Genomic DNA, 13498 nt, shown 5'->3' with positions numbered 1-13498 from the left:
TGTCTAGTATTTTGTGAAACTTGGCATCGCACCTACAGCAAGTTAACCTTCAAAGACAGCCTCTTTAGAAAAGTGCTGAGCATCGTTAGTAAGTACAAACTCTTCTGTAGTTTGAGTGTGAAGCTTTTGTACCTCAGAAAAGGCTGGCAGCAAATTACATTAATTTTCTCTGCATGAAACTAGTTTAACAAGAGCGACTGCACACAGAGAGACAAAGAAAAACACACACTCAGATACACAGGCACACATTTACACTTTCTTGGCATCACCACAGGCTGCACACACACACACACACACATACACACACACACACACACACGCACACAGTGCCAGCCCGCCAGCCCAGCTCTGCATCTTGTGCTTATGACAGAGCTCTGATATAATAGCCTTATTATTTTAACATGACGCTCATAGCCAGTGACGTGCAAACAGGATACGCATCGTCAGAGCTGGCTGGCGGCCCTCAGGGGAGCTCCTGGCCAGGCACTGGAGCAAAGGGTTCTGGGTAATGGGTTACAGATGAGGGGAATGTAGGGCAGCTGCGTCAGCCTTGGAACAAGCTAGAAGGACAGTAGATTTACCGGCTGTTGAGTCACATCCAGGCTAAATGTGGATTTATCATCTCAGTGTGAACACATCATGATGAAGATGATGAGTGAGAGCAGCTGCCACACACTCCGAAACATAAACTGAATGAAATTATCATACCAAGTCTACAACAATTAATGTTCAGAAAAACCTCAGAGGAAAAGCTGTAACACAGAAGAAGCTTTTTTTTCACTGAATGTGAAAATCAATATTTTACGTAACAGCAACTTTCTCACTCATCTCTGGAGCCTGAAGGTCAGAAAACTCAGAAACTTGGCAACAAAGTCAAAGATTAGTATGACTGGTTTGAACTTTTAAGAGCAGCTTGACTGTTTGGATTGTGACACCCAAAGAAATGATGGGAAATTTGGGGATTTTCAACAGGTTACTTGTGAAAAAATCTAACTTTTAAAGATAAAGCAGGTATGTTTAAAACAATATTTTATCATCAGATTTGATGAAACTGAAATAGAGACAGATCATCTCTGAAAATGTTTTAAAAAATCTGCCTCAGGGGTGTAAATATAGACAGTGCAGACAATGCAGTTGCAATGGAGCCCCATAATTGGAGAGGGGGTCCTCCAACAATATGCTAAATGTAAAATGAGACCTTGAGGAGAAAACATCACCTTGGAAATGAGCATTTGTTCAAAAAACATTTCCTTGAATAGCAGCTATAGGAAAACATCCAATCAGAACCAAAGAGTCTCTACACTCTAAAAAGTATTTCAGGGGACCTTTCACTACAACTTATTTAAATGCATAGTTGCAGGATAAAAATTTGAATTTATTGATCTAGATAAACCTTTAAAGTTTTGATCATAATTTTGCACAAGCCACAGACAAAAGTGTGTTTAACCATATTGTGGCATATTCTGCATCACTTCTGTTAAACATCTTCATTTACGTAGTTATGTGAAGCTAAACGCCGACTGAGCTAACTGCCCTTTATTTTGCCATATTTTATCACATTTTTGTCATATTTCATCCTAAATCCGATGGTCTGGAAAATATTGAGTGTACTGGTCAATTGAGATTATAAATAAGATTTGCCAACGCAGCGGTTCAAGTGGTTTTTTGGGACATTTTGACAAGTTTTGACACATTTGGTTTTTTGCCCGCAATTCATTTTAACTTCTATAAATGTAGCTTACTACAGCTACATTCCTGCATGGAGGAACGTTTCAGAGCCATCTTTCCATTTATGACTCGTGTGTGTGTGTGTGTGTGTCTGTGTGTGTCTGTGTGTAGTATCGTGGCTCGGTGTCTGTATTCATAGTGTGGTTTTGGACCGAGTTGTGTTATAACCTTCTCTCTGAGCTCTGTCATTATTTCCTGCACAGTAGGAAAATAAAACAGGGATGAACTTCAGACTCATGGCTCCTTTTCTCTCTTCTCTCTCTTTACTCTGTCTGTTCCTTGCCTTTTTCCCTCCATCTCTCCTCACCTCTCTCATTTGTTTCCTCTCTCTCTCTTACCTTCTTTTTCCCTCTCCTTTCTCTCTTAATCGTGATGTGGCAGATCAGAATGAATGAGTCAGAATATTTGGGTCACTGAACTGCATGAGAAGCAAACACAGTCAGCTACTGTACAACGCCCACACACACACACACACACACACACACACACACACACACACATTGGGCTTGGTCTGTTATAGTTTGACTTTAAAGTGTCACTCCACCCAAAATCTAAAAACTAAATCAAATACTCCCCTGTGCCTTGGAAACAGTTTTTAATTTCCTCTTTTATAGAAAGCAGCAGCCGTGCTCAGTTTATGTAACTTACAGTAAGTTCCAATAAAGTTGTCAAAGCAGAAAAAAAGAAAGCCATTTATAGCCACAGTTTATTAACCAGCACATTGACTCCAACTCACATCTCATTACAGTAATGTTCTCAAACAGCTGTCGTTTCTTGGATACAAAGGAAATAGTGCTTTTGCTGGGTACTAGTTACAGCAGCGGATTAATACACATTTGGTGCTCTTGTGAGTATTTGTTGAAGCCGGATGCTGCATTTAGGACTGAGTCATAATAAACTTCAGTGCGTGAGTTCATGGTGATGAAGGAACATGAAATCCAGTGCAACACTGGGGGTGACTCATGTGGGAGGATGGCAATGTTGGTCAGTTGGTCGGTTCAGGATTTTTCAGACATGTAAGACCTCTGACTGTTATATAAACCTGTATGATTCATTATCCAAACGCAGGATGGGAAGAAGTCAGAAGAGATAAAGACTGACAGCCTGTAGATTTCAAATGTAAACACGGAGCAGAGTTGTGGACTTAAGTAAGCTGACTCAAACAATTTTGATGACTTTAAGTTTGGTATACACTGGGGGATTTTGGGCTGTGACACAAACGTGATAAAGTTGGTTTGCTCTGAAACGGTGGTCCTACGTCGCACAGTGAGAGAGGTTCAAGGATGGCTGTTGTCATGGTTGTGTGATCAAAAAACAGCCTGGGATGAAATTGTGACAGTGCCAGGAATTTGGGAGGAGCATCTCACTGTGTGACTGCTTTTACGACCTACGTCTATTATTCAACCAACAGAAATGCAGCATGAAATGACGCATTGTTCAGCGCGACTCTGCTAAATGTGTGTAGGTTGCAGCCTGTGATTCAGCAGGTGATATCATCATACAGTCTGCATACATCAAACTTGATGTTGTACCCAAGTTTATTGAGATCCATGTTGCAGAGTGAAGTTGCACTAAACTTCTAGGATTGCAAAATGTGTAGGAGGCTTTAGACTCGACCTGACAAAATGAAAGAATTGTAACCCGGCTCGGACTAAACACCAATGACGCATACCTTCACTTAGACTTGAGCCTTATGACTTGAAAATACTTGATACCATTCCCTAAGCCCAAAGTTTATAAACTAAGCTATTTTTAAAAAGTGGGCAATAAATCATTTAAATTTTCAACCCTAACCCATGCCAAGCAAGTTAACGCTTTATGATTAAAAAAAAAAAAAAACTTTGTAAAACTGTATCTGAAACACTTTTTTGGCTTTTATAGGTCACTTGATGCTATGAGCTTGTCAGTAACTGGCTCCCTTATGATGCAGCAGGTGCTACAAGAGGTGTTATTGCATTGAATAACTCTTCAAAAGTTAAACGGATCATCCAGAAGTTTTGAATCCACAATTTGAGCAAATCTGTAATGGAAGCTACTATTTTCACCCAGTAACCATATCTAATTAACCATGTGTGTTAATGTGTTTGAGCTGTTGACGCATAGAAGCACTGATGGCTGCCCTGTGCGTTGCTAACAGATGCCGAGGGGCAGGACAAAATGTTGACAAGTGTTTGACAGCCTGGGAAAGACAACAGGTTGAATGATGCCAAATTTGATCCATTTTATTTTTAATTTTATCTTAGCTTCATTTCTTCACCTCCTTCCATCGACTGCATGTTTTGAACAGAGTGTGCAGGAAAACAAACCAAAACAATGTGTGTGTGTGTGTGTGTGTGTCTGTGTGTGTTTGTGTGTATTTAACACACTTACCATCGTGACACTCCCTGCACTCTTTCATAAAACAACAAACCTTATCTGTCACTAGCTGATGAAAAGGCTTTTATGGCATCTGAACCGATCAGCTAGCTGCTATCTGACACACCTGACAGTCACATCCAGTTGCTAGCCTTGACCTACATAGCAGCACACACACACACACACACACACACACACACACACACACACACACACACACACACCATAGTTATTGTTATATTACTTAATGTGACACTTATGTGATTGACATACTTTCTCAGACCCTAAAAAAAATAAACTTATCCGAACCTCTATCCACATTAACAAACTGTTCTTTCCTCGGCTTCTGTTACTCTGTGAACATAAAAATTTTAGTTCCAAAATAAAACACTCACCATTCACAAAACCTGCAAAGTGTATCCTTAAAGGGCGATTCCAACATGTTGTTCATTTGTTTTCCTGGTTTTATCCCTTTATGACACCCCGCTTCTAATTACCCTCCATCTCCTGCTTGGCAGCACTAAAACATTGATACAAACTAGTCTGCACCGAGTTTAAGACTGAATAAATAAGAGATATTTCTATAGTTTTCACAGACCTCCGTCCATGCTGCTTTCTTCGGTCTGTTCTCCAGTCTGGCCATGTACACAGCTCTGCTCTACTGGCAATGGGAAAGCAGTCTACACCCAGTTTTTCAGGTTTAACTGTGTTTGAAAAACCTACATGCTAATGTTGGTGGAAAACGGGGAAAAAAAACAAAACCCTGGAGCTTTCAAACTAAAAAAAGGGGTCAACAGAGTTTTAAAGGGATCCATTTTAGGGGTTTGTAAATGCAAAAGTAGTGTTGATGCTAGGTGTGAAGATGAAGGGTAAGGGTTTTTAAAAACAAATCTATGTCTTCTTTTAACCTCCAAAAATATGTCGTTCATTATCCAATCTGTCAATCAACCTGTCAATCAAAACACAGCCAATCAATATTTTTATTTACCTTGTCAATGCAAAGGACTTTGAACCTCTGTTTTAAATAAATGACACCACAAATAAAATTATCATTACTGTAGGTTACTGTTGAAGTTAGGAATCCTCTGTAGAACCTTTAAGTCTGAACAGTTCACTTTTTTAAGGTTAAAATTGACAGAAAATAAAGAAAACATCTGACTTTTGGCAGTCAAACTGGTGAAGCAAATGTTTTTCCAGAGGCGATTTCAAGAGAAACACCTACGCTGCACAGAGACGAGATAACATAGAAACTGTGGAGAGTAAAACACACACACACACACACACACACCTGACTGGCACATGTCCACCTGCTCCACATGCACACTGGGACACATGGACTGAGCTCAGGTTGCACAACACATCTACCTGCTGCCTCACACTTTGCCCTGAGAAAACATTCCCATATCTCTGCACCTGGGAGGGGTTGCCGGGGGTGACAGGTGTGTGATGGTGAGCATTTTTACACAGAAAAACGACTGTGGATTTCTCATGACTTAGAGTGACATGTTGAATCTGACTAAACTTTGAAATCCAAAATCAGCTGCGGGGGTGACCTCTTATTCATCAGGATCTATTGTTTTTGTCATATCCTTGTTTATAAAACTACACTGCATGTTATTACAGGCAGCACAGAGGGAGGGATGCTGCTTGGCCGTAGTGAGAGCAAGGACAGTGACGGAGGTTAATGACAGTAGGCGGGTTTCCATGACATATTTATGCAAAACTTAATGGTGCATGGTGGGTTCTGCGCTGCATTTTAATATGAAAGTAAATTTCTAAATATATTCTTTCACATTTTCATTGTATTACAGGTCAACATGTAGCAAAACTCTGATTGGCTGCTGGTTTTCTGTGGCCACAATACAGCACTTCAAGTTTAACAATCACCAACTGTGGTTTGGCCGCACTTTGCCACAGAATCAAATGGCCATGACGGCTTTCCACAGACGTTGCACGGCAGCAAGCTAAACTTCGCTGTTGCTTGGCGTTTCCGGTGATAAACCAAAGTTGCCACAGGCTTACACGCTTCTCTCGTCCATCTAGTAATGGTAAGTGTGACAGACACGAGTGATTGCAGCACAGAGATCCAAAAGCTTCTCCAAGTTTGTACAAATGGTCAACAACAGTAAACATGGTCTGTTGTTGGCAAAAAGTTTGCATTTACCAAAACTTTGTAGGTTTGTATTCTCAGTCAATCCCTTTGATTTAAACTTTTATTGTTCGCCTGTTAAAAGACAGGCATAATAACTGAAGGAATGACTAAATTCTAATCAGATTTGTTAATCAGCTGTTAAAGCTTTATAGATATGCTCTGCTAGATTGTTTTAATAATCCTCTATAGATGTAGAATTATACAGTTAAGATATGTAAAAATATGCTAAATTTCGCCAACTTCCTTTGTGGATATATATCGATTTGTGACTCTGTGGGTGTGTGTGTGTGTGTGTGTGTGTGTGTGTGTGTGTGTGTGTGTGTGTGTGTGTGTGTGTGTGTGTGTGTGTGTGTGTGTGTGTGTGTGTGTGTGTGTGTGTCTGTGTTTGCAATAAAACCACACAGACTTCAACTCTCATTCATTATTTAATTACATCAATATTAAAAAAGTGCTGCTTGGTAAAGAATAACATTTATTTTAAATTCAAAATAAAACAAAGAAGAAAGACTAAAATAATTTATGATACAATAACAAAAATATTTACATTTTTAAAAAAAGAAAAATCTGTACAATATTTAAACCAGAAAGAGAGAAAAAAAACTCAAAACATTACAGGCCAGACTGCAGCCAGGTGGAGGTAGGTTTTATCATGCTAAGAACAAAAATCATCCCGGCTGTCTGGTTAAAACCTTCGAATCTGAACTTCAGGAGGTGGTTCTCTGTGACTGTGACACAAAAGAAGGTAAAACTGGAAGATGTTTGGAAGAAAAACCGGGAAGCCAAAGCCTCCCTGAATAAAAAAACTGTTGGAAGCAGATGAGGTTTTAATCAGACGGCGACATAATCAAACAGGAAACAAAAAGTCCTGAACAGAAATCATTTCAAGGCAGAACAGGTTTAAACACCAAAAAACCTCCAATCTCATTATTCCTCTCAACCAGGGTCTGTTCAAGTACACTCAGTCTGAGGGAGGAAGAACTCTATCGATACAAAACAGGATGCATTTTAAGACATTTGTAATGAAATGTGCAAATGGAAAACATTTGCTTTCATGTGTCAAACAGCACATCAATGGATAACATTGGCAATAATTGATATTTAGCGTAAAATAGCATTCAGTTAACATTTGAATCCATGATCGATATTTCAAACTTCAGATACAGCTTTAAGTACAAGTTCAACAAGTCACCTGAGATACAACAGGCTCCTGGCGAATATGTACAGCATTTATTTTTAATTTTCTTTAAATATTACCTGGTACCATGCCTCTCTTTGGCTGCTATTTTGTATCTGTGTATTTAGAAATATCATTTTTAATTGAGCACAATGTGGCTCCAGTGAGGGCCAGCTATCTTTTAAAAACGGGAATGTTGGTCAGTGGCCTGAATCACGTAACACGTACATGGTTAAAATCTTATTTTTAAAAGGGAAAATGCATTTTGTCACTTTAAACTTTAAGATCATGATCAATTTGTCACTTAATTACAGCATATTCAGGGTCATAATGTGATTCTCAACAGCCTCAAACTTTTAGAATTTTTTAGAGAATCGATTATTTTCCAAGAAGGTTTGATCAAAGAGGGCCACTGACGAATAAATCACAATGATATTTAGACAAATTCCACTGGATTAATGGTCGTCTGATAATAAATATGTGGGCCTTTTTTCTTGATTTACACTAGAAAAATGGCTGCTCTGTGAGAAATGGAACTAAATATCACAGTATTGCTGCTGCTGCAGCTTCCTCCAACTAGCTCCTTTAAATAATGTCAGGACGCCATCCGTCTGTCGCTCCATTCATACATGCATGAATCAAGTGTTATGCATTGGTTTCCATCCCGACTTTGGCTGATTTGCTACGACAGCGCAGCTCAGGGTTCAGTCCGCCTCCCGGCTCGGTCTCCTCACAACCTGAATGCTTTAATATGGCTACCTTTAAACACTTTTACTGAAGACAAACACTTAAAAATCATTTTTCATGTTTTCAACTGGAGAAAACACACACATACTCTGAGGGGACCGAGCTGGTGGTGAACTGAGCCGAGGCCGAGCATAGTTATGTGTACAGTATCAAACCTGGTCTATACAGTACTGTCATTGACACACTTTAACCTGATAATAGAGTGGTGTTGGGCCCAAGGGTCCGCCTGAGGCCAAACAGGGCTGAAAGCACACTGAAGAACATTTTTCCTGATCAAAAAAATGTCAAATAGCATTGGGGTTTGGAAAAAAATTAACTGGAATTGACAGAAGTGCAGTTGTCCGAATAATTTGGAAGCCGCCATCAGACAAACACCTGTCAGAGTGGAGGGATCGCTGGTTCGTATGGCTATAAGACGTCCTGAAAACACAATATTCAAGTTTCATTCAACAACTACTCTGATGTGGCTTCCAATTATTCGGCCAAACGAGGGCTTCAGTCTTGCACCATTTGGCATCCCCAAGAGCAAAGATTCCCAAATGGGATGAAATAAAGAAACAATAAGCAAAGTGATGCTGTCGTTGTCTTTCAGTGTGCGTTCAGCCAAGCTAAAATAAAAAATAAATCTGCTTGCTCCATCCTTAAAAAAAACATCCTACTCTCTACAACAGTCAGCAGTCAAGGCATGAGAATGATCAACTCTGAGGCAATGAGTGTGTCGTGTTTGTACATGGCAACGGTTGCAGGTGTGACTCGAAGCAGTCCAGAGATATTTGTTACCATCAAGTCCTTGAAATGTCAAACTTTGTGCGCTCTTTTCAGCATGACACGCCATCCCTTATCCCCACCCAACCCCCTGTCTTTGTACAAAGTCTCTTCCCTTATCCACCCTCGCCCCCCTATTGTCTCTTTAACAGCTAAAACTTGCCCCACGTTTCGCTCCTGGACCATTAGCTGCGAAGCTGCTCCAGCCTCGCTTTCAGCTCCTCCTGTTTGGCTCTGAGTTTGTCCCTCTTGGATTGTAATCTGTGGCCCTCGTCCTCCAGGCCGTAGATGCAGTCTCTGGCCTTCTTCAGGATCACCACCTTGGATGCCTTGTCGTTGTGCGACAGCTCGGGCACGTTGTCTCGAAGGCGCACGAAACAGTTCTTCAACTCGTTGCGCCGCTGCCGCTCCATCACGTTGTGTGTCCGCCGCCGCTCCTCCTCATCCTCCGTCTCTGTTGAGTTCCGCGAGGAGTGGTGGTAGTTGTACCGTGACGAGGAGGATGACGACGACGAAGAGGAGCTGCGAGAAGAGTGGTGGAAACGTGACGAGCCGTCGCTCCCTCGCGAGCGCTTGTTGGACGAGGAGGCGGATGAAGGCGGCGGCGAGGCGGGACACGGCGCGGCGTAGTTGTGTTGCAGCTGGATTTCGAAGTGGTGGCGTTGGAGAGCTCGCTGCTCCTCTTCCTGCTTCTGCTGACGGCCAGACTGGTCAGCCAATGACTGCCGAGGGGAGGGGCTGGAGGAGCAGCGCACCACAGTGACCACATCGATCTCCTCCTCTGTCAGAAAGAAGAGAAGGGTGAGATGAGTTTTCTGGCGCAACCTTGTTTTCTGACCCTTGTGGTAATTTCATCCACCCTGTGATGGTGTGACGACATTTCAGCTGACACCAACAACAAGAGTGTAGACACTGTACTCCTCCCCCCCCCCCCCCACACACACACACACACACAGAGATACCAGTAAGTGACAATCTGGCCCACTGTAAACAGCCATAAACGTGCAGAATCTTACAACTGTTTGCAAACCGTAACTCTGTTATTGAGTGAAGGCGGCTCCAGATTACAGCAACAGTTGAATGAATAAACAGTCGTTACAGTTCTGATGCTCTGAAACGTACAATTAAGTGTTTCATGTTAAATCAGGGCATGAAAAGCTATTTACTGTTAAAATGAATCATTGGTTACATATTTGTTTAGAAGCTAAAAAACAAAAAAAAAACCCCTTTTTTTAAAACCATATTTTCACAATGAATTTTCCTTCAAAGGAAATAAAATAGTCAGCCTCTTCCTCTCTGCTTTATGGATGCCAGGGGGCTCGAGTCGGTGAAATGACTCATTAGGAGTTAATGGACGGAGCCGCAACTGTGCTTGCAGAGCATGAGTCACTCACACACACACACACACTCTCTCAGTCAATTATCTCTCCTAAAACCTCTCATCTACTCATGTCAGTCAACAGATAAAACCCTGCCCACGCTGAAACAACATCCTCGAGTCATAAAGGCTCTCATGGATTACAGGTGGGCGGCCGGCATCCCGATAAACTGAGAGCAAAGAACAATTTTGGGCTCAGCTCCACTAAACATTAACTGTGAATTATCAATGAAACGCCAGTGAGGCGGTTCAGGGCGAGGAGTGTTTATACTGATAAGCTGCACAATAACGAGGCGGGAATGAGACTAAAGTACCAAAACATCACGATCCTAAAGGTATTACTGATAGGAGTCATTTAAAGTGGCTAAACTTCAATACGAGTGAAAGTCATAACTCCAAAATGAGATCTGAACTCACCAGAGTCGCTGGATGAGTAGGTGGACAGCTCGCCGCCTGTTGAACCGTAGTCTGATGTGGCTTCGCTGGGCTCCTGAGTGTCCATCAGGTTCTGGCAGTCCAGCGTAGAGCCGGCGATCTCCTCAAAGATGCTGGTGTTGATGTCAGACAGCAGCGGGCTGGAGCCGAGCATCGACGAGACCAGCTTCTCCTCCAGGCTCTTGTCGCCTGCCAGGCACTGCCACAGGCAGTCCTCGCCACCCTCCTCCAGCGGGGAGCAGGGCTGGCTGGGCTTGCCCTCCTTCTCAGCAGCATCAGAGTGGAAGAAGTCGCAGTTCCAGTTGAGCTGCATGTCGTGGTCCTCCAGCAGGATGTCCGATACATAGCTCAGCTGGTCCTCCTTGGAAAGGGGCTTGCTGCCGCCCAACCCCGTCTTCATCGGCGGGGACTGAGGGGGGGTCGGCAGCGACTGGAGGTCCTTCATCAAACTCTGGCAGAACTCATCGTCAAACAGCAGCGGCTCTGAGTAAAGCCAGTCCTGCGACTGACTGAAGCTTTGCAACATTTTTGTAGAATCTGGAGAAAAGCAAGAAAAACCACAAAAAAACTAAAATCAGAGAGGTAGTGAGGTTTAAATCCAGAGAAGCTGAGCCAGTAGTGTGTTTAAAGCAGCTCCGAGTCTGTGAGTGGTAAATCCCAGCAGCAGCAACACGTGTTGTAGTGAAAGTTTACACCAGTTTCCCCAGACTGAGACCCCAGCCAGTAGTGAGGCACCTTTTATCTGTGTTTACATCACTATAGCCCCGCCCAGCTGCTCCCCTAGGGAGGCCGTAAATCACCCCAAAAAACTTCCCCTCCCCATGACATCATATGAACAGCTGGGAGAGACAGAGACAGAAACTTAACACCTCTCTCTCCACAATTTACAATTTCCCTCTCAAAAAGTTAATAACACCTAAATGGAGCCTGGCGGCCTTGTGACATGAGAAACAAAACCTTAAGAAAAAAGGCTGACCGGCTTTTGTTTGTCCTCTTTTTTTTGTTACCCAACACTAAAAACCTCTGCTACTGTTTCACAGACATGACCCACAGCTTCCCTGCAGGAGATCACAACCTCTATCTAATTCTACTTTGTTTAACACAAAGACAGTTACCATTTAAAAAGCACAGAAAATACTGTATGTAAACCAGGCAGGACATGCTGGTTTTCTGCTCTTTCATTATCATGTCAGAAAAGCTTTAAAATGCATTAACACAAAAGAATAAATCCTGTGATTATACAAACACAACTGAAAGTCAATTTTATTTATTGAGACCATTGTAAGAAAAAATGAAAGTGGACAAAGTGGGGAAAACCCTGTGATATGTCTTTGGCGTCTTATGGTATGTGCATGTATAGCAGGCTGTGCTGGAGAACAAAGCAGCAGTGTGTGTGGTGCAGACAGGCTCCGGGAGTTAAAGGCTGCCTTTCTTTACCATCACAGTCTGAGAAACCTGAGTTAACAACGTTAATAGTCTGTTACAACACCGTAACAAATGAATACTTAATAGTGTTTATAATGCCATTTTACACACTCAACGTAAGACTATACTACTATTAATCGCAGACGACTTTCTGCCATAATCTTGAAGTACCAGCGACAAAGTACAGAGTGTTCATAGAAAGTAAAATAAAGTGACGCACCTACAAAACGCTAAAATCTCAATGAGGTTTTGCATGTAGATCCGCTAAAGCTTCGTTCTTCATTGGCTGCGTGGAATTTTGCACGAGATTAAAATTTTACTTAGAAAAAACACAATGTGCATTTATTTTAAATCGGATTTTGACATACCACACATTTACTGCAAACATGCAAAAAGCCATGTGTCTAAATAAGTTTGGTGTTAAATAAAAGCACAACCAAAGTCCTTTAAAAATCCTAAAGGTTAACTCGGTGCACGGGTCATTTAAACCTCGCGTGGGTTCACCCAGCGCCGGGTCTCCACGTGAAACCGGTATTCTTGATGTTCAACAAATCAAGAGAATATCTAAGGCAAATATATAACGAATAAATGTAGAAAATTACAATTGAACACGCAGTCTTGACTTTAAAGTGCCATTTTTAAGTGATCTTAACCCAATTTTAACCGGTTTGCAGCTGTCTTACCTTCAACAGTCCTCACAGGAGAGAAATTCAAAATGAAGAAAAACTCGATGAAAACGTCCAAAATATCCGAGTAAAGTCCACAGAGAGGTCAAGCTACAACTATCAGCTCGAGTGAGATTTTCTGCGTGTGAAATTAAAGTTGGAACAGGGCAGCATGGTGTTTATCTCCTGTCAGATTTCCTCTCCGCTACGGGCAGACAGAGTAGGTGTGGCTGGCGGGGTCGCTCGGTTTATATGTTCGCCACCCGCCGGTGTCCTTCCGCCGCGTCCAAAATCGCGCCAAAACGTACAAACAAACAATATGTCATTTGTGACAATCAAACCTATGGCGTTAATATGCACCATCGGTTCAAATTCCGATTAAGTCCAGGCGGAAACAACGGGGGAAGCGTCGATTTCGGCAATTTCGCACTGAAGTCCGGGTCTATTTTGTCGTCCTCGCGGAGTGATACCGCGCGAGCAGGGATTCCAGGAAAATGGTGGCGGGTAAAAGTTAGGACAGAAACACACGTGGATTGTGAGGAGATGCCGGGTGTCTTACTGCCTGTCTCCCTGCCTGTCTGTCTGTCTGTCTGTCTGTCTCGCCTCCGGCGGCCGCAAGGAAGAGCGAAATCAATTTAAAACCATTTTATTATCAAATATACGCTATAAAAACA

General features: G+C 42.2%; 1 protein-coding gene across 1 annotated transcript; it reads right to left on the bottom strand.

Moving 5' to 3' along the window:
* Positions 1-6769: 6769 nt before the first annotated feature.
* mych (myelocytomatosis oncogene homolog) lies at positions 6770-13046 on the bottom strand. Its single transcript, XM_042510511.1, has 3 exons — positions 12843-13046; positions 10717-11271; positions 6770-9702 (listed from the first exon to the last, which is right to left on the bottom strand). Exons 2-3 carry the CDS (start codon positions 11258-11260, stop codon positions 9107-9109), a joined length of 1140 nt encoding a protein of 379 aa, XP_042366445.1. The 5' UTR covers positions 11261-11271; positions 12843-13046; the 3' UTR covers positions 6770-9106.
* Positions 13047-13498: the final 452 nt, after the last annotated feature.

Source organism: Plectropomus leopardus, chromosome 2, assembly GCF_008729295.1.
Source record: "Plectropomus leopardus isolate mb chromosome 2, YSFRI_Pleo_2.0, whole genome shotgun sequence".
Classification (NCBI taxonomy): Eukaryota; Metazoa; Chordata; class Actinopteri; order Perciformes; family Serranidae; genus Plectropomus; species Plectropomus leopardus.
Note: the sequence above shows the minus strand (reverse complement) of the source record. Positions and strands in the feature narration are given on the sequence as shown.

Coding starts and splice junctions, on each gene's coding strand:
- mych (XM_042510511.1), bottom strand. CDS start 11,260: ATGTTGCAAAGCTTCAGTCAGTCGCAGGACTGGCTTTACTCAGAGCCG. Junction 9,703..10,716: donor CTACTCATCCAGCGACTCTG/GTGAGTTCAGAT, acceptor TCTTTCTGACAG/AGGAGGAGATCGATGTGGTC.